This window comes from Pan paniscus, chromosome 3, assembly GCF_029289425.2.
Source record: "Pan paniscus chromosome 3, NHGRI_mPanPan1-v2.0_pri, whole genome shotgun sequence".
Taxonomy (NCBI): domain Eukaryota; kingdom Metazoa; phylum Chordata; class Mammalia; order Primates; family Hominidae; genus Pan; species Pan paniscus.
This window is the reverse complement of record NC_073252.2, coordinates 51,233,007-51,254,933: the sequence shown is the minus strand read 5'-3', so window position 1 is coordinate 51,254,933 and position 21,927 is coordinate 51,233,007. Positions and strand designations below refer to the sequence as shown.

General features: G+C 37.4%; 1 protein-coding gene across 4 annotated transcripts in view; it reads left to right on the top strand.

The window, feature by feature from the left end:
• Positions 1-21,927, top strand: part of BMP2K (BMP2 inducible kinase) — a 144,383-nt gene that overhangs the window by 35,744 nt on the left and 86,712 nt on the right. For all 4 annotated transcript variants that reach the window (XM_055111374.2, XM_034958602.3, XM_034958603.3 and 1 more), the window contains exon 2: positions 18,284-18,402. In XM_055111374.2, coding sequence (XP_054967349.1) covers positions 18,346-18,402 — 57 coding nt within the window. In that variant the 5' untranslated portion in view covers positions 18,284-18,345. The remainder of the gene's footprint in view (positions 1-18,283; positions 18,403-21,927) is intronic.

Sequence of the window (21,927 nt, the reverse complement as noted above, 5' to 3'; positions counted from 1 at the left end):
TAATTATTTTTATTGTCTTGTACAGACGAGGTTTCACTGTGTCGCCCAGTCTGGACTTGAACTCCTGAGCTCATGTGACTTTTCTGCCTTGGTCTCCCAGGGTGTTGGAATTATAAATGTGAGCCACTGTGCCTGGTTTAAAGTGTTTTTTTTTTTTTTTTAAATAATTTCTGACTCTTTATTAACATTCTCTACTTGGTGAGCCATCATTTTCATACCTTACTTTAGTTCTTTAGACATGGTTTTTATTAGTTCTTTGAACATATTTGTTGTAGCTGATTTAAAGTCTTTGTCTAATAAGTCTAACATGGGTTTTCTCAGAGACAGTTTCTGTTGACTTGCTTTCTCTCTATATGGACTATACTTTTCTGTTTCTTTGCATGTCTTATAATTTTTTGTTGAAAATTGTACGTTTGAAATAATTGTAATGTGGCAACTCTGGAAACTGGATTCCTCTACTCCCAGGATTTTTTGTTGTTGTTGCTCTTTGTTTACTGACTTTCCTGTACTAATTCTGTGAAGTCTGATCCCCCACTCTGTGGGTTGCCACTGAAGTCTGCTCAGATTAGTGGTCAACTAATGATTGGACAGAGGTTTCCTTAAACACCTGGGACTAATAAGTCTTCTAGCTTTTGCTGAGGGTGTGTGTTGGGGCATGAATTCAATACTCCAATGCAGTTTATAGCTCCTCGTGAGCCTTCTTTCTTTTGCAGAGCCTTAAAGACATCCAGAGGTAAGACGCTAGGTCCTTCTCAGTTCTTTCCTGGGCGTGCACACTCTACCATACATGTGTGTGGCCTCTAGATTACTAGGAGCTAGAGCTTTTCAAAGAGTTTTTCGAAGCCCCTGTAGATATCTCATTCCTACTTCGACTTAAGTTTTTTGGTCGACCTCTTTTTATCTGTAGCTATTATCACTGCCTATGACAGCTACAATATTATACAATTGCTGCTGATTGTTTTAAACAGATGCCCTGGTGATAGGGCTTTTTGCACAGAGTGCCGAGTCAGGTCACAAAAAGACAAACCTGGAGAATGGAGCTTTTCCGGGTAGCTGACTGACAGGTCTAACAGTGACAAGTCTTGGGCTTTTTGGTGAGCTCTAAACCTGTTTTGTTTCCTCCAGTGGTTGCTAGGTTGGTAGTTTTCACAGCTACTGTGGTTGTGAGCTGTATGGCTTGAAGGCTATCATGGAGCTGGAGAGAGAAGGATGGGAATAAAGCAAGTTAAAATGCTGCAAAGCTTGCTGTTTTTACTGAGATTCATCCAATATTCTTGAATAAAAACATATTGTTACAAGGCTTTAGCTAATTTCTAGGGTTGTGAAAAAATTGATTTTGACAATTTTTGCCAGTATCCTCATTGCTTTTTTTAATAAAGGAGCAAATTTTTGGAGGTTGTTACTTTTCCATTGTGTAAGTGCTTCACTTCTGATATTTTTATACGTGTTTTTCCTTTCAAGCTTTACCTCTTTGGAAAGTACTGTATACTCTTCTGTGATTCAGCTCACATATTAATACTACTTTTTCAGTGATACCTTTTCTAATTTCCCTGCATGTACCTCACTTTTTGTTTTTGTGTGCCTTAAATGTAACTCTTTTACTGCACTTGTGGTATTTCATTTGTTTATCCTTATTGCCTGTTAGATTGTAGGGATACTTTAGAATACTTTCTGTCTCTCATTCCTAAAAGCTGAAGAATCCTTGGAGTTTATCTGTAGTTGTTAACATGAATTACAAATGAGGAGGCTGAAGCCTAGAGAGGGTAGGACAGTAAACCCTTGACTGAGTATTTAGCGGCAGGTGTGTCTCTAAAATATGCTTTCTACTAATTGTGTAGTACATAATAATTTTATATTCATTAATGCTATTAATTTATATTAAAGTTATGGTTATATGTACTGCTAGATATTTGTAAATGAAAACAAGTCTATCTTATTAGAATTTCACATGTATGCATATGCAGGTAAGACCATGCGATCACAAATGCAAGGCTAGTTAATTTTAAACATAATAGGAGCTTCTCCCTTTTCTTCTTCTTTCTGAATTTTATAAAAGTAACAACAAAATTGATGTATATGTGTGTATAAGGTAATAAGCTTTATCTTTTAGCTAAATGTACAAACAAATGAGTGCTGTTTTACCAAGTAATTGTTAGCAAGCAGGTCTATTTTTATCCATTTATAAAGATATTTCTTACAAAACATTTTGGAAGTCATTTAAGACATTTCTCTTGGCCAATTTATAAAATACACAGCTTAATTTGTTGACCCATCATGTATTGGCTTACAAAAACCCATATTTTCCCTCCTCCATCAAAAACTCTCTCTCCTCATTTAACTGACTCGGTTAGGGATTACTTATAACTGTTACTGAAGTTCTATCTAGTCTCAAGAAGTGGGAAATTTCCCACACTGAAGTTATTTTTTAAAAAGTTTTTTTTTTTGTTGTTTTTTTGTTTTTTTTAAGACAGAGTCCCGCTCTGTCACCCAGGCTAGAGTGGAGTGGCATGATCTCGGCTCACTGCAACCTCCATCTCCCAGGTTCAAGTGATTCTCTTGTCTCAGCCTCCTGAGTAGCCACAGGTGTGCACCACCACGCCTGGCTAATTTTTGTATTTTTAGTAGAGACAGGGTTTCACCATGTTAGGCCAGGCTGGTCTCAAACTCCTGACCTCACGTGATCCACCCACCTCGGCCTCCCAAAGTATTAGGACTACAGGCGTGAGCCACTGTGCCTGGCCTTTAATGGGAATTTTTTTTTAAGATGCAGGAATATAACAATTCCCCTTCTCTCAGCTATAAATGATGATACATCTTAAAAACTAAGCTACAAATAAGGATAATGCCCAAATACATATCTCTTGTTTTTATCTCTTCTGTGAACTTTACTCTTGGAATTCTAATCACCAATTTCACATCTCCTATTGGATGTCCAGTAGGCATCTCTAACTTGGTATGTCCAAAACTGTGCTGTTGATATTCTGCCTACACCTTCTCTGTTGTCTGTCAAGACCTGTTAAAAGTCTGAGATTTTACCCTACTAAGTCTCCTTCCCCAGGAGAAGACTTATTACCCATTAAAGATTCTGATTCTCTAAACTCAGGGTTGTTTTCATGTAATGCAACCCACTGCATATGAAGGTATCACCTGGCCCTTTCCCATAACCCTGTGGGAATTAAGGCTGTGAGAAATATAGCAAAGTGCTGTTAATGTGGCTAAGACTATTTGGCTGTGGTGGCTCATGCTTGTGATCACAGCACTTTGGGAGGCCAAGGCAGGAGGATCGCTTGAGCCTAGGAGTTGGAGACCAGCCTGGGCAACATAGTGAGACCCCCCACACCCCCATCTCTACCAAAAAATTAAAAAACTTAGCTGGCATGGTGGTGTGTGCCTGTAGTTCCAGCTATTTGGGAGGCTGAGGTGGGAGGATCGCTTGAGCCTGGAGGATCAAGGCTGCAGTTAGCTATGATCATGCCACTGCACTCCAGCCTGGGCAACAGAGTGAGACCTTTTCTCAAAAGGAAAAAAAAAAGATATGCAGAAACACATGAGACCCTTTTTAAATAAGTCAGCAGTCTTCTCCATCTCATTTGATGACTTTGTTCTTCTATTTCCTCAGTCCAAAAGCCCTGAAACCTTGCAGTTATTTTAAACTGTTTTTCTCTCATATCCAGTCATTCAGGAAATTGTATCAGGTCTGCCTTCAAAATATATCTAGAATTCTTTCATTTCTCACTAATTCCCACTGCCCTGATCAAAACCACTATTAAATTGCAACAAAATTATTGCAGGTTTACTGATTTCCCTGCTTCTGATCTTGTCTATCTTCACTCTGTTCTTCACATAGTGGTCATATTAAAATTTGAGTCCAGTCATGCCACTCCTTTGCTGAGAACCCTCTAGTAGCTTTCCATTTCTCTTGGAGCAAAAGCCAGTGACATTACCCTCATCCGTAATAAGACCTTGCATGATCTGGCTCTCTGTTTACTCTGACCTCTCTTATTTTACTCCCCATTATTTATTCTGCTCTAGGCTTTCTGATCCCTTTGCTGTTCCTCAAATTTATCAACCATGCCTCCTGCCTTAGGGCCTTTGCACTTCTGTTCTCTTTACCTGGAATGTACTTGCCTCGAGGTCTGCATGGCCCATTCCCTCACTTTCTTCCTATCTTTACTCAAAGTCACCTCAGGTCTTCCCCATGTACCTTGATTAAACATTTCAGCCTCCTCCATCCTTCTCCCAACACAATTTTCCAAGGGACCATCTAATCTTGATTTAATTTTTTTCTTCTCAGGACTTACCGTTGTCTTCTATGTACTGTATATTTTACTTGTTTATTTTGTTTCAGTCATTCTAGAATGTAAGCTCACAAGGGCAGTTCTCTGATTTGCTTGTAGTTAGTCTTGTTCATAGCACGTAGATCAGTATTTGGCACATTCTGAGCATTTAATATATATTGTTGAATGAATAAATGAATTACTAAATGGTGTAGTTTCTTTGACTTGAAGCAGATGCTCCAGCAATGTAAGAATGAGTCTAGGGGAGTGTGAAAAAGCAAAATGGGGACTTGGAATGAGATGAAAAGTAGTGTTTTGTAGTGGGTGAAAGTAGGGAAATGTTCCTTGGCAGTGGTGACGTGGTGTAGACATCTGTTTCCCTCTGTCCTCAAGAATTACTCCTTTTTGAGTTAAAAATGGCATTTTCTTTTTCTCATGCTCATGCCGTTGCAAATGCTATTCTCTGCCCTGTGCTTGAGCTCTTCCTCCCTTACTGTCCTATTATTATCCATCTTTCAGGTTCTACCTTCTTTAATTGATTCTTTAATTGTTTCATATATTTGTGTTCTTTTTAAAACATTAACCTGTTGATATGGTTTGACTGTGTCCACACCCAAATCCCATCTTGAATTGTAGTCCCTATAATCCCCACATGTCATGGGAGGGACCCGTTGGGAAGTAATTTAATCATGGGGGCAGTTTCCTCTGTGCTGTTCTCATGATAGTGAGTGAGTTCTCACAAGATCTGATGGTTTTATAAGGGGCTTTTCCCCCTTTTGCTTAGCACTTCTGCTTGCTGCTGCCATGTGAAGAAGGACATGTTTGCTTCCCCTTCTGCCATGATTGTAAGTTTCCTGAGGCCTCTCCAGCCATGATGAACTGTGAGTCAATTAAACTTTTCCTTTATCAATTACCCAGCCTTGGGTATGTCTTTATTAGCAGTGTGAGAACAGACTAATACACTTGTCAAGGGCAAAAAAAAAAAAATGATATATTACAGATTTTTTCCCTTTCATAACTTTTTAAAAAAATATAGTTTGCTGCTCTTGATGCCTTTACTACATTTGATATTATTATATTCACATCTAGAGACTGGCACTTTAATTTCATAGTGGCTTAATTCTAAGATTCTTTCATTTGGCTGATTGATAAAGGAGCTTAACTAATTTTTCAATGTTTTTTTCCCCCAATTTGGGAAATTGGATGAACACTCCAACTTTAAGAGCAATGAATGAAATTAGATGAGGACTCCAATTTTCAGGGTAATGATGAGAAAGGATGTATTTCCTGAAAATAAAGGTCATTCCTTTTCTCCTGTTACTACTTTATCTTTAGGCCTCATTGTTTCATTTTTAGACCACTATGGTCAGTCGAAACTATACACTTTGGTGTGAAATTGGTATCTTAATTCTGGCTCTGCTATTGATAGTCATGATCTTGAAGAACTTGCTAAAATCCTCAGAGCTTATTATCATTTCTATTTTTAAAAAGTAGAGGAATAAAGTTAATACCAAAAATATGTGTTAAGAATTAAATGAGGTAATTATGTGAAGGTATAGCATGAAGCCTGGTACATGAAAACCCATAAAATATTTTGATTTACTTCTTTTTTAGTATAAAGAGGTAATTTCTCTTCAGGAAGAAAAGAGATAATAGCCTAATTTGAAGTAATATTAAGAATTAATTGGTAAATTTGAAGTATTTTTTAAAGGATGGAATCAAAAGGATTTTAATATTACAGTTTGTCATGTAATAATTAGACTAAACATGATATATGTGGTAAAGAAATTAAATTCTGTTTTCAGAATTTGAATAGTATATTAGAAATGTAGTAAACGTCAAGGGAAAATAATGAATCAGAGATTAATTGCTTTTTATTCATAAATGATCAATGTAGCAATTGTAGCTTATCAATTAGAAGAACTTCCCAGGAGAAGTAGTTCATTGATTTTAAGTTATTCACTCAACAGATATTTGAGTGTCTGACAAAGTGGTAAGCATCGATGATACTGTGATAAACAAGGTGTATGCAGTCTTTCCCCTTATGGAACTTACATCCTAGTGGACAAGAGAGGCACTGAATAAGTATTTCAAGCCTAAATATTGTTGTGTGTAAATTATTAGAAGTTCTTGTTGTAGGGCCTGCAAACTCAGATGCCTGTAAAGGCCAGGCGCATAATGTAAAAGAGTAAACTGGGACAGTGCCCTGAGACAATGGAGGGTAGAGGGGGCTGTGATGAACTGCATTAGCACATGCCCTGTGTAAAGGGTTCAGCAACTAATGCCATTTGGTTGATGTCATGTAAGAATGAGGGCCCACTGTTTCTCTATTTCTAAGTTTTTCAAGAAAAATCTAGATTGTCATCTGATACAGTGCAGTCTTTTTTAAGGCACTGAATAATCCAAAGCAAACATGGTTTTCGGCCTGCAGGCCTTTTTTATATAAGGAGTGCTGCCTATTAAGTAAGGTTCTATTTAGAATAAAATTTTAGAGACTCTGTTGTTCTCTCTTGATTACTTCATTTTCTTTTTGTTCCTCCTAAATTCTGTTATTCCTACATCTTCCCATTTGTAATTATGTACCTAGATTTTTCTTCTGGCATAACTCTAACAAGGGTAGTTGTGGACTGTAAAAATCATTGAACTATGAGATTTGTATGGGAAAAGACCAAAAGTCCTTCTGTCTCCATCATATCTGGTTTGTGTTGGCTAGCTCTTTTCCTTCATTTTCACTGTTTGGTTTATTCTTCATCTGTAAAATGGGGATAACAAGATAAATGCCTCACATGTGTTGAGAATAAAATAAGACAATATATTTTTTGTTTCTTCTCCTTCTCTTCCTGTTCTTGGCCTAGTCAAATGTACCGACTCATTCCTTCATTGCCTTGTGGGAGATAGCACTTACTGATGTAGTAAGTTTGGTAAGAATTTAAGTTAATAATTACTCTTTAGGAATATTTCCACTTTAAAAGAAACTCCTGGAGTCATTGCCTTAATCTAAAGTAACAAGGCTCTGATGTGTCACAGGCCAGTGGCCACTGGGTAGGAGGAACTTTCCTTTGGCTCAAACCCCACAGGCAAGTAAGTGCTTGTTCCACTTATCTTGAAGATTGTTTTCAAATGACATTGTTTTCTTTGGCAATGGTTGAAACCAGAAGTTGTGGGACAGCTTGGTATTTCCTCTGTTTTACTGATTTGCATGATGTTTGATGATTAATACAGTGCAGAAAGACCATGTGTAATTTTATCCCTTCATCTATCTCTCTTCTTCAAGTCCCTAGGAAAACAAACTTGATAGGAGTAAATATCACTAACAGCCCAATCTTTAATAAACATACAGTGCTGGCATGTATTGTGATGTTGGACCTAGGATATAGGAACTATATCCTAGGGATGTAGGTCCCTAGGATACCATAAACATTTTCTGTGGCAAGAGATTTCTGGTGCCTTTGGGGACGTTTCAAGTCTGGATAATCAGCAGATAATTCTCACTGGTGATAGTGAAGTTGTTGCATGGCAAGAGAGAAATCGCCTGGGGAAAAACATACTTTGTTTCTTGTTCTTTTTCTTCCAATTTTGTTGTGAAAAAAATTAAAATATACAGAAGTTGAAAGAGTGGTACAGTGAATAATGTGCCTATCACATACATTCAATTACTAATAATATTTTACCACATTTCCTTTATACATTTTTACAACATGTGGGTAATTTTGAATAGGGACTGTACAAGATAATAATTATTTTCTTAGGTAGGACAGAGGGTATTTTAGTTATATAGAATAATATATGGACTTTTAGGATATACATGTGTTTAAGTACTCATTAAGCATTAGTGGGTAAATTACAAGAAGTTCATGGAGGATGGAAACTTAAAAAAATATTGATAAGTAAAGTGACATGATGTATACAGATTGCTTTCAAATAGTTGAGCACCAACAACAAACATGTTTTACAGTTGTTTCTTTGAAACTGGAATTCAGTAAAGGATTACGTATTGCATAGAATGACCCTCACTCGCTCTAAAAAATGGGTCACATTGACTCTTTTCTAGTTATCTTGTATAGTGTTCCACGTCTAGCTTTGTCTGATTTCTTCTTTCTGTAATCATTTTCCTCTTTCTGGCTCCTGTATGTTTTTGGTAACGTGAAGTTAAACCTTAAGGTTTTTTCAGGCTAAAGGTTTTTTGGCAAGGGTACTTCATAGGCGATGCTGTTTACTTTATACTGCATCACATTAAGAAACATATAATGTCAGGTTGTCCCAGTGTTAGTGACTACCAGATCTCTGCCTTGTAAAGTGATGTTTTTCCTTTCATACTTGGGTACTATATGAATATCCTGTTTATTAACCTTTCATCTATGATTTTAGCATACATTGATGATCCTTGGTGAATCAATTTTTAAATATTCTACTCATTTTTTTCTACTCACTTTGATACTTTTTCTCCCAATTTCACTAACAGTGTCTTGTCATTTTTGGGAATGAGTAATTGGGCAAGAAAATGCATGGAAAACTACAGTTACAGAAAACATTTAATGGTATCTACTTTTGTTTGACTTCTTCCAAGATGGATTTTCAGTTCTTTGTAAATAAAGTACTGGTTAAGACCTGAGAGATGTTCACTAAGTGCAAATTATGCTGGACTAAATTAATTTCTTGTAGTGAATCGATCACTTTTACTTGTCATGTCAAAGAAATTAGTGTATGTTAGTTATAATAAAGCATTTAAAAAATTCCCTCTTATGGGAAATCAGAGGCGCTTGGTTAATTCATAGGTAACTGGACACATTGATTATTCATTGTGTATTTACTATTGTATGAAGCCCTTCTCAAGTTGCTTAATGCATAGCAGAAGAGACATATTGATAGTCAGCTTATGGTCTGGACAGGAATTTGTGTTTTCAAGAAATGCAGTACAACCTGAAAGGAAGTCTAATTGTATGGACAAACAAATATTTAAAAATTTATCAAGTACTCATTAATTCATATTACATGTCTCTGAAATATTTGGTACTGATTTTGAGGACCATTTGGCTTCTTGACAATCAGTTTTGAATATTGGATAGATTTAAAGCTTCTTAAATGTTAGTTGAATGCATACTTCTCATCTTCCTAAGCAGAAGATAAAATACATCCATAACTATTATTCCTGAGTAAATAGCTGTGTTCCAAAAACAATTCTCTGACACCAACTGGGTATCCAACAATTCCATTCAATTCTGACACTTAACTGTTCAGAGTTAGCACAGACTCCACAGGTTAAGGGACATAGTCCAACAAGACTACCCCCACTTCAAACACCAGCTCTAAGTCTTGGGGGTCATCTGTACTTCTGATAAACTTAATTGACTACAAATTTGGGGGTTCCCTTTGGGTTTGATAAGTTGCTACAGTGACTCACAGAACTCAGGAAAGTGCTATGCTTACAATTACTCTTCTATCAGAAGGGACACGAACGAACAAGATGAACAGGTACATAGCACAAGGAGGTCTGGAAGGGTGCTGAGTGCAGAAGTTTTTATCCCCATGCTAGGTACACCACTCTTCCAGTACAGCCCTATATTCACCAACCAGGGAACTCTGAACCTTGTATTCAGTGCTTTTATTGAGGTCTCACAAAAGAAGCACGATTGATTAAATCATTGGCCATATGATTGAACTCGATCTCTAGTCTCTCTCCTATCCGCAGAGGTAGGGGGTCGGGGGAAAGGGAAGGGAGGGGCTGAAAGTTCTAACCCTCTCATCTAATCTGTCTAACCTCTAGTTGGTTTTCTGGTGATCAGCCCCATTCTGAAGCTATGTAGGGGCCCCATGATGACTTAACCTCTTCGCATAATAAAGAAATGTCTACTAAGGAATTCTAAGTGGTTCTGAAGCTCTGTACCAGAAACTAGGAACAAAGAACAGACATATATTTTTTTCTTATATTATGGTAATAGAGTCAGAGTGATGCTTAATAAACATAATACAATTTTAAGGCTTTTCCTCCCTAAAATGGATGGGGGAGGCATTCATTTAGATCTTATTTTGAGTGGCTATATTGAATTGCTGTTCCATTAGGCAAACTAAGCCAAAACATAGAGGTGAATTATGGTGTTTAAAAAAAGATATATATATATTTTTAAATTTAAGTTCTGGGATACATGTGTATAACGTGCAGGTTTGTTACATAGGTATACATGTGCCATGGTGGTTTGCTGCACCCATCAACCCTTGGGTTATATACCCATCATAATACCTATAATCCTTCAGGTATATACCCAGTCATGGGATTGCTGGGTCAAATGGTATTTCTAGTTCTAGATCCTTGAGGAATTGCCACACTGTCTTCCACAATGGTTGAACTTATTTACACTCCCACCAAAAGTGTAAAAGCATTCCTGTTTCTCCACATCCTCTCCAGCATCTGTTGTTTCCTGACTTTTTAATGATCGCCATTCTGACTGGCGTGAGATGGTATCTCATTGTGGTTTTGATTTGCATTTCTTAAATGATGTTGGAAAAAAGAGATGATCTTAGCCTTCATTTAACACCTCACATTTCCAGTTCTTTAAAAAAGTATTTTATAAGCTGATTTTAGGCTTGAATAACTTATTTTGTACTTCTGTTTACACTTTTATCCACATATGCCTTGGGCATGGTTAAGCAGTTAAGTATAGTCTCCTTGAATTTTACTGTGTTTATATTAGCTTGTTTATCAAGCCATGTATTCATTTCCAGTCTTCTTTTTCAGAATGTGTAGTTTAACTCTAACCTTCGTAAGATGAAGCAGTGTTTTTTTTTTTTTTTTCTTCCTGAGACAGAGTCTTGCTTTGTCGCCCAGGCTGGAGTGCAGTGGTATGATGTCAGCTCACAGCAACCTCTGTCTCCTAGGATTAAGCGATTCTTGTGCTTCCGCCTCCTGAGTTGTTGGGATTACAAGTGCATGCCACCATGCCTGGCTAATTTTTTGTATTTCTATTAGAGACAAGGTTTTACCATGTTGCCCAGGCTGGTCAGGTTTTGAAGCAATAAGCACTTCTATGTATAATGCCTGGTAAGTGAGTAGGCATACAATATTATTTATTGAATGAATGAATCAATAAAAGATGGAAAAAAATGTTCCGCTAAATTTCTTCTTGGAATCTAGCATATCAAGGGGAAGGTGGAAGCAAGGCATTTGGGGTCAGACATAAAAGTAATAGTAAGAATATCCAGAAAATGGATATTGAGCTCAGGCCATCCACTCTCCTTGGCCTCCCAAAGTGTTGGTATTACAGGTGTGATCTTAGGCGATCCACCATCCTTGGCCTCCCAAAGTGCTGGGATTACAGCTGTGAGCCACTGTGCCTGGCCAAGTAGTAATAGCAGCAGCCTAATACTACTAATTGTATTAGTAGTAGTTACAAAAGCTACCATTTATGGAATGAATTGTATTAATGCTTTGCATACAGAACCTCATTTATTCTTTAGAATAGTCCTATGAGGAGACCTTATTATCTCTGCTGAAAGTATAAGGAAACTGGGGCTCATACATAATCTCATTTATTCTTTAGAATAGTCCTATGAGGAGATCTTATTATCTCTGCTGAATGTATAAGGAAACTGGGGCTCAGAAATTAATTTGCATTTGGTCACACAATTAGTAATGGTGGAGTTAGTATTCACTTTTATGTCTGACTCCGAAAGCCTTGCTTCCGCCTTCCCCTTGATATGCTAGATTCCAAGAAGAAATTTAGCGGAACGTTTTTTTCCATCTTTCATTGATTCATTCATTCAATAAATAATATTATATGCCTATTCACTTACCAGGCATTATGCATACAAGTGCTTATTGCTTCAAAACCTCCAACCCCCATAATATTCATTGTTAATATAAAGGACAAAATCCTTTCATTTCTTGTTGGGCACTTTGAAATGATTTTGCAATACTCAGTCTTGCTCAGTATATAATATCTAGGTCTTTTTTGTCATCTAATAGTAGGGTGTGGATTCTAGTGTATTTTCTGGATATTCTTACTATTACTGGCATTATTAATGTTATTGTACAATTATCTTATGTTGGTTATCTTACTACAATAACTGTGAAAATGGAGAAATCTTGAAGCAACTTTAAAAGTTTTTAGGCTAATTTTAGTCTAACTGAAATTTAGAAATTTAGCAGGAAGTATTTGGTAAAATGCCATCAGTATATAATATCCCCATTTAATAATAGTATTAGCTTACTTGTGCTTACACATTCATCTATTGCTATGTGAGATGACTGGATATGGATATAGAGCTGAAGCCATTCTAAGGCAAATATGCAACCATTTTCTTCTTCTGGTAACTTTTAGGGTTTTCTTGTTATCTTGAGCCTTCTGAAATTTCATGATGATGAGCCTTGATGTGGATCTTTTTGTTCTATGTGCTGGGTATTTGCTTGGTGAGCCCTTTTCATATGGAAACTGATGTACTTCAAGTTTGATGTGTGTGTGAATGTGTGTGTTATATCTTTGATACATTTTTTTTCTCCCCTCATTTTCTCTTTTCTTTTTCTGGAGAGTCTGTTGTTTAGATACTGGATCTGGTGGACTGTTTTTTTTCTGAGACGGAGTTTTGCTCTTGTTGCCCAGGCTGGAGTGCAATGGCATGATCATGGCTCACTGCAACCTCTGCCTCCTGGGTTCAAGCAATTCTCCTGCCTCAGCCTCCCAAGTAGCTGGGATTACAGGCATGTGCCATCACACCCAGTTAATTTTTGTATTTTTAGTAGAGGTGGGGTTTCACCATGTTGGTCAGGCTGGTCTCAAACTCCTGACCTCAGGTGATCCATCCACCTCGGCCTCCCAGAGTGCTGGGATTACAGGCGTGAGCCACCATACCCGGCCTGGACTATTTTTTTAATATTACAGTCTTTTATCCTCTGAAAAAAATTGTGGAATATTTCCCTAATTTTATCTTCTAGCTCCTCTGTTGAAGCTTTAACTTTTGATTTCTTTATTCTATTTTGTAAAAGTAATTTCTCATTCTCCAAATATCCCTTTTGTAGAACTCTGCTCTTATTTCATGACTGCAATGTCTTTCTTCTACTCTTAAGAATATTTATAGGTTCTTTGGATGATTTCTTTAGCTCCCAGCACCTCTTCAAAGTTCTTTTTTTCAGTTTGCTTGTTTTACTATCTTGTCATCTTAAAGGGTTTCTTTGAACGTCTGATCATCTTTTTATGTCTGTTCTTTTTAAAGAGTGAAGTTCTAAAGTGATGATGCGCTTTGTGTAAATGGGGCAAGTTTCTTGACTTGGGGCTTCACTTTAGTGTGACGATGCAGAAAGCCACTTTTAAATTGTGTGACTCCCACATTTCATTATCTGTATGTTTTTTCCAGTTTCCCAGAAAAAAAAAACTGTTTCCAATTTCCATTTGTGACTAACCCTGTATGTCTGGCTGCCAGTGTTATTGTAGCTGAACAGTGGTCTTGAGTTGAGGTGGGGGGCTTCTCTTTTCAGTAGGCATTTACTTAATTCTTTGTTTTTTTAGGACTACACTCACCTTTCTTCTATTCCCATGCCCCAAAATGTTTCCTGATGTCCCATATATACTGCTGGTTTAATTAATACTGCATAGGGGCAAGTGTTGGCCTGGCTGTGGGGAATGGGGTAGCGAATCAAGAGGTCTGACTGACTTTAAGTCAGTTTTCCTATTTGCCAGTGAACTACTTAGCTCTGTTTTAAGGATTATTTTGTTATTGATCAATTTCTACTCCTTTGGGTACCTCTAGTTGATCAATTAATAACTATGCCAGAGGAACTGTGGGAAAGATACGAAGGATAGATACATTGGCTTTATCACTTTTCATTCTTTTGCGTTATCTTTTTAAGTGAATTTGAGGGGAGTTACAAATATGTAAAGCATCAATACATTAAAAATGATTTAATTAAAGCATGGAAATGACAAAGCATGGAAAAATAATTGCTTAATAGAAGGAATAAATAATGGCTTACAAGAAGAAGTTAGTCTGTAGCAGTATATGCCATATGTTCATATATAGTTATTACAGAGACCTGGCATCTCTAGAGCAGTGGTTTCCAAGTGAGTGTAAACTATGTTGTCATTATTTTATTACTACCATACTACAGTGTATAACAATTGAGAGATATCCTGGGTGGGCTGGCACTTGAGATTAGATGGAGGATTGTCCATTATGATTTTTCTTAGTTGAAACAAATTTAGATTGGCTTAACCAAACTACTCTCTCATTTTAATCTGGTTACCTTTTTTGTGTGTATGTGGAGACCAGAGGTAAGATTTCCGTTAGGTGTCCTATGAAATTATTTCATGTGTAAATGTTATATCCTACCCTTGAAAAAAGTTGGAGGAGGCTGAAAATTACTGCTCTTTAAAGAATATGCCTATGAATGAAACTTCTATATTTAGTTATACAATTTATATAGTTTATAGAGTGCAAAAGATACCAATTATTTTTCTTATTTACTTTTATAAATACACATTTATTTCCCATTTTATTTCATCAGATCAATATCCCAATTTATTTCATCAGATCAATTTCATCAGATCAATATCTGTCACAATTTTGCTTTTATGGGATTTTGAGAACATTTAGAATGCTTTATAATACTCTCATAATTTCATGTTTGGAATTATAACATTTAGCATTAATGTAACAACTATGCTTTACAGTATTAAATTGGACATATATATGTAGAGTCTGTGGTTACTGCCAATAATCTTACGATTTATGTACAGAAATTTGTGGAAAACTGAGGTACATGATAATATAGTCAAATTCTAGATAGAAGTACCTGAGTGAGTGATGAACGTGAAATTGGGTTGGTCATCAAAGAGTTCTGTGAGGAAAAATAAATACTTAAGAATTTGATAAGCTATAGATTGGTGGCAAGTATTACACTTCTCTCTTGGACTACTATAGTGTCCTAACTAGTTACCTCCCTGTAAGTGCATTCTTCAAACAGAAATAATATTAGCTTATCAGAAAATTATTGAAAAGATAGTACTGGCGAAAACATAAACATTTATTACATTTTATTCTCAAAGCAGATACAATTAACGATCACTGTTTACCATGTTTAGGTAGAATTTCTTTCTTGAAGTTCAACGTATCTTCTGTGTTCAGAAAACTTAACATTTGATAAGATCTGTCTAAATTAGGGTTAGTAGAATTGGAAAACTTTCATTTTGGGAATGGTTTTTATGAAGAAAACCTACTTGATACTTGTTTTTCTCATTTCTGTAATTCATAGGGATAAAATCACATTGTTCTGTGGGTGGGTAAGAATAGGTATATAGGATCCATGGTTCCTCTGGAAACTTACTTCAGTGACTACATAACTTGGTTGTGCATCAGAACCATTTGGGGGAACTCTTTTCCCTCTTCCATCTAATAAACAATTTAAAACATATACAAGAATAAAATAGTATAACAAGTAGGGAGATTTTTAGTGCTCTCTCTCTCATATATATATAGTTTTGTATATATAGTTATATATAGTTATATATATGGTTATATATATAGTTATATATAGTTATATATATAGTTATATATAGGTATATATATAGGTATATATGTAGGTATATATAGAGGTATATATATATAGTTATATAGTTATATCTGTATATCTATATAAATATATAAATGGGGCCCCATTATAGGCCTACTGATTCAGACTTGGGGCCAGAATTTGGAAACTGTTCAAGATAAATTCATACACAGACCACCTCAGGCAATTCCGATGCAAAGCTGTGTTTGGGAAAGCATTGTTATAGAGGAATAATCTAGACCTAGATAGATAAATGTCTCAAAACAAATGCTATTTAAATGATTTCTCTCAGCTGTACACATACTGCCTCTTTATCTAGATAAATTCTTTCTTTCCACATTTTCCTTAGTTTTTGTAACCAAATAAAATTATGGTAGTTTAAGTGGCCCTTTCTATTAGGTCTTTTACTTTCTGGCTTGTTAATGTTTACATATGAAATTAGTGCTAAGTGAGTTTCTTTTAAAGTAATGCCCTGCATTGTTAGAGATTTTACGTAAAGTACCTTTCTCAAACATCATCATCATCTGATTTATTCCTAGAACTGCCTTGTGGGGTGGTTGATTTGATTTCCCTAACACTATACATGTGGAAATCCAGATCTACAAAAGGGAAGTTGTGCAGTTTCTTATAACTGGAAATGGAAGTTGTAGAGAATCTGGAAAGAGTATGTACTGATTCTGGAGTTTCCTAGGAGCTTGTATTAGTCTGTTCTCATGCTGCTAATAAAGGCATACCCACAACTGGGTAATTTATAAAGGAAAGAGATTTAATTAACTGACAGTTCCATGTGGCTGGGGAGGCCTCACAATCATGGCAGAAGGTGAATGAGGAGCAGAGTTACAACTTACATGGTGGCAGGCAAGAGAGCTTATGCAGGGCAAATCCCATTTATAAAACCATTAGATCTTGTGAGAGTTATTCACTACCACAAGAACAGTCTGAGGGAATCTGCCCCCATGTTTCAATTATCTCCACCAGGCTCTGCCCTTGACGTGGGGATTATTACAATTCAAAATGAGATTTCAGTGGGGACACAGCCAAATCATATCAGAACTCTTTTCCCCTATTATGTATTCCTAATAGTTTTTTTTCCTTTTACAACTTTGTATTGATCTGAGTGCAGGTGACTTATTATTGCTCAGGATGCTGCTTTTTAAAGGCTATTAAATTAATGCAAGTGACACACCATTTTAAAAAAAGTAATTGAGCTGTAGCATATTCTGTGTCAAGATAAATTTTAAAAACTTCATGTAGAAATCTTTGTTTAGATGTGACAGAATTGTTCTTTAGAATACCTACCTAGTGCTTCAGATAAGATGCTTTCTCAGCTGCAGTTAACAGAATTCCCAGCCAGGCACTGTGGCTCACACCTGTAATCCCAGCACTTTGGGGGGACAAGGTGGGCGGATCATGAAATCAGGAATTCGAGACCAGCAGCCTGGCCAACATAGTGAAGCCTCGTCTCTACTGAAAATACAAAAAATTAGCCAGGTGTGGTGGCAGGCGCCTATAGTCCCAGCGACTTGGGAGGCTGAGGCAGGAAAGTTGCTTGAACCTGGGAGGCGGAGGTTGCGGTGAGCCGAGATTGTGCCACTGTACTCCAGCCTGGGCAACTAGAGTGAAACTCCATCTCAAAAACAAAAACAAAAAAACCCAAAAAAGAGAATTTCCATATAAACCATGGCTTAAGTAATGAAGACATTTACTGTGTGAGTTCTAGAGGGAGGTGGTTCCAGAGTTGGCTGATTCAGTAGGCCAAATGTCTGTGTTTTGGATCATTTTCTTTCTGATTCTTTGTTCCATTATGGCCATAGATGACTGCATTAGGGCTAAACATCATAGGCAACAAAATCAAAAAGCAAAAGAGCAGGGCCTTCTCTCCCAGTCTTTTATCTATGGAAAATCATTCCCTGCAACTCGGGCTGACTTTACATGTTCAATTAGCAAGAACTAGTTACATACCCAATCCTAAATCAGTTACTGATAAGGGGAAATGAGATTCCTGTGATGGGCTTAGAATAATATTGGTTCATCTTCTGGAACTGGAGGAGGGAAGCACCTATCTGATCCCATTGATGTCTCATGTTGAATAATGTCAGTGTTTTGTCATCCAAGAGGGAGATTCTGATATGATATGTAGGCAGTCACTTGTATATACCAAACTTTAGTAACATAATTGTGACATTTTTCACTATACTACATAAAAGGTATTCTAGTGCAAAAGGTGAAATTTTAGCCTTTAAGAGAGAAGCGTCTTCATTCGAGAAGCATATTTTCCTCTAAGTACCACTTCATGATTGACTTAGGAAGCCAGTGTTTTGGCATTTAATCTACTAGTGGCTTATTGCACTTGTTTTTGTCTTGGGTACAATCATTGTTTATTTTCCTCCAATATGCTCTATGATTATATTACATGATTTTGGCATTTGTTTTTGTTTCTTTTAAATTAATTGGTGCTTTGTTTTTCTAGGTGGATTCTCCACAGTTTTCCTCGTGCGTACTCACGGTGGAATCCGATGTGCATTGAAGCGAATGTATGTCAATAACATGCCAGACCTCAATGTTTGTAAAAGGGAAATTACAATTATGGTAAGTGAAGGAGTAGTTCTCTTTCAGAAATTTTGCAAGTTTTTATTTTTTATTTTTCTTGGGATGGAGTGCAGTGGAGTGGCACGCCCAGGCTGGAGCGCAGTGGTGTGATCTCAGCTCACTGCAACCTCCACCTCCCAGGTTCAAGCAATTCTCATGCCTCAGACTCCCAAGTAGCCAGGATTACAGGTGTCCATCACCATACCTGGCTAATTTTTTGTATTTTTAGTAGAGACAGGGTTTCACCATGTTGGGCAGGCTGGTCTTGAACTCCTGACCTCAAGTGATCTGCTTGCCTTGGCCTCCCAAACTGTTGGGATTACAGGTGTGAGCCACCGTGCCTGGCCTGTTTTGTTTTCTATAACATTAACCAGCTTTTAGGCAAGCTGCTTATTTATAATAATCTTTGAAGATCATTAAATTAGAAGATAATCTGGTAATTTGCAGTATAGTTGTCCCTTAGTCTTCTATGGCGATTTGGTTCTAGGACCCACTACGGATACTAAACTCTGCAGATGCTCAAATCTGAGAATGCTTGAGACCCGTATGTAAAATGTAGTATTTGCATGTAACCTACACACATCATCCTATATACTTTAAAGCTACTCTGCTTTCTTTCTTTTTTTTTTCTTAAATACTTTTTAATTGTGGAGTATTTTCAGGATAGAAATATTTACTGAGTTATATAGTAAACACCAAGCTTGTTCATCATCCAGCTTAAGAAATTAAACCCTACAAATACTGCTGGAGCCTTCTTTGTGTGCCTTCTCAACTGTATCCCTGTATAGGCCTACCCTGAAGATATGAGTTTGGTTCCAGACCACTGCAATAAAGTGAATGTTGCAAGAAAGCAAGTCACACAGTTTTTTTGGCTTCCCAGTGCATACAAAAGTTATGGTTAAAGTTTTTATCTCCCCATTTTAGACCAATGTTTCAGTTGCCTATTCTACTTCTATATCAAACTATTACTCTGTGGAGGACCTTTCTCTGCCCCATTGTTGAACATTATGGACTGTACATTGTGTTCCTTGGTCTGAAGAAATGATAGTTGGCCCTCTAACTCCATACACTGTCTTATCTTTCTTTCTTTTTTTTTTTTATGGCACTCTGAGCATTTTTGTATTCCATTGCATAAGCAAAGCCCAGTCCAGAGTCAATGTCTATTCCTCTCAAGACCTATTCGTAGCCCCCTGAGGGCTACCAGCATCAGTCTCACTTGCCAGCTATGTTCAGGGTCTTCCTATCAGGGAATCTCATCCATAGCCATTGGTAGTCTCTGTCTGTCTTGCTGACACTTAGAACAGTTCTCACTGGCATTACTTGCCTGTGAGGGTGCAAAAGGAACATGTCTTTATTCATCCTATGTCTGCACTGCTGCAGTACCCGTATGTGTGCTCATAGACACATAGCACACCTGCTTGCTGATTCCAGTGACCTTCCCAATCTGGAAGGGAGTTCTTCTGATGGGCACTGACTTGTTCTACTTTAATGTACCCCTCAAATTTCCATAGGTTGTGTGGCCAGGCCATTGATTACTGCCTGTGAGTCAGTAAAAAAAAACCTCAAACACAGGGGCTTCCACCACTGTTCAGTTCTGCCATTACTGTAAAAACAAAACAAAACAAAACAAAACAAAAAAACTGCATGCAATTCAGCCCACCTTGCTGATACGTTTTTACTTTCTTTGATCAAAGTAGCAGCCATCCAAACAGAATGTTGTCCATTCACTTTGGAACTGTCGTCTGTAAACCATGTCACTCCTTGTTGGTCAATTAAGAGCTGTTCATAGTGTACTGTCCAAGTGTCCAGTAGAATCCAGCAGCACCTCACACAGTTCCAGAGTCACCCTAGGGATAAAGAGACTCCCTGCTTAAGAGTATCTCCTTCTTGCCTTCCCCAGGTAGCATGAGAGCAGACCCATCCTCAATCTGTGTGGGCACCATGTAATCAGCTGCCAGCATGGCTAGAATAAAGCAGGAAGGAGAAGATGGAAGAGCAGACTTGCTGAGTCTTCCAGCCTTCACTTTCTAACTTAAAGTTGCAGTTCCCACCACCTGTTCTTTAGATTATATTAATTGGCTGAAGTGGTTCACAGAACTCAGGGAAACACTTATGGTTAGTGGCATATTTTAAAGATATTGCAAAGGGTACAAATGAAGTGATGCATAGGGTATGAGGTATGGGGGAAGGGGTACAGAGCTTCCTTGCCTCCGTGGGCACACCTCCCTCCAGGAACCCTCACATATTCAGTTATCTGGAAGCTCCCTGAACCCAGTCCTCTTGGGTTTTTATGGAAGCTTCATGAGGTCAGCATTCCTTCCCCCAGGGTATAGTGCAGGACTCTTTCTGGGGAGAGTTTTAAGACCCACAATCAGAAAGGTGGGCAATGATTAGAGTCCTGCCTTGGGGCAGGTGAAAGGAGGGCAGGAGAGAGATTCTGTTTCCTGAGGCCTAAGACACCCAACATTATAACAAAAGACTGTGACTAGGGCTTTGGGAGTTACGAACCAGGAACTGTGGACAAAAACCAATATAGTATCATAACACCACAACACTACACTGTAGTCTATAAAATGTACAATAGCATTATGCCTAAAAAAATTGTATATACTTTCATTTAAAAATATTGTTAAAAAACAACTGATGATCACCAGAGCCTTCAGCAAAGTGCAGTCTTGTTGCTGGTAGAGGGTCTTGCTTTGATGTTGAAGGCTGCTGACTGATCAGGGTAGTGGTTGCTGAAGGAAGGGGCGGGGTAGCTGCGGAAGTTTCTTAACCCATTTATGCTGGAGGTTGCAAGTTTTTGAATTTTTGCATAGTGAAAAATCAGACCTTGGCGATGACCTTGAGCGGTAGGATATAAATAACTCCCACATGCTTAGCGTTCCAATAATGGAACACTGGGTATAAGTGGGTTTTAAACATCAGTGAAGTTTGCCACATCAGTTGACTTTTCCTTTCGTGAAAGCTTTTTCTGTAGCATGCAATACTGTTTGATGGCACTTTATCCACAGTAGGACTTCTTTCAGAATTGGAGGCAATCATGTCAGATCTTGTCACTGCTTTATCAACCATGTTTGTGTAATATTCTTAAATCCCTTGTTATTATTTCAACAGTGTTCTCAGCCTCTTCACCAGGAAGTAGATTCCATCTCAAGAGACCACTATCTTTGCTCATTCGTAAGAAGCAGCTCCTCATTTCACAGCAATTCTGTCAGATCTTCAGGCTCCACTTAATTCTAGTTTTTTGGGTTTTTTTTTTCTGTTTCTACCATGTCTGCAGTTACTTCCTTCACTGAAGTCATGAATTCCTCAGCATCATCTGTGAGGATTGGAATCAGCCTCTTCCAAACTCTTGTTAATGTTAATATTTTGACTTCCTCCTATGAGTCACAAATGTTTTTAATGGCATCTAGAATGGTGAATCCTTTCCAGAAGATTTTTAATTTACTTTGCCCAGATCCATCAGAGAAGTCATTATTTATGGCAGCTATAGTCTTAAGAAATATATTTTTTAAATAATAA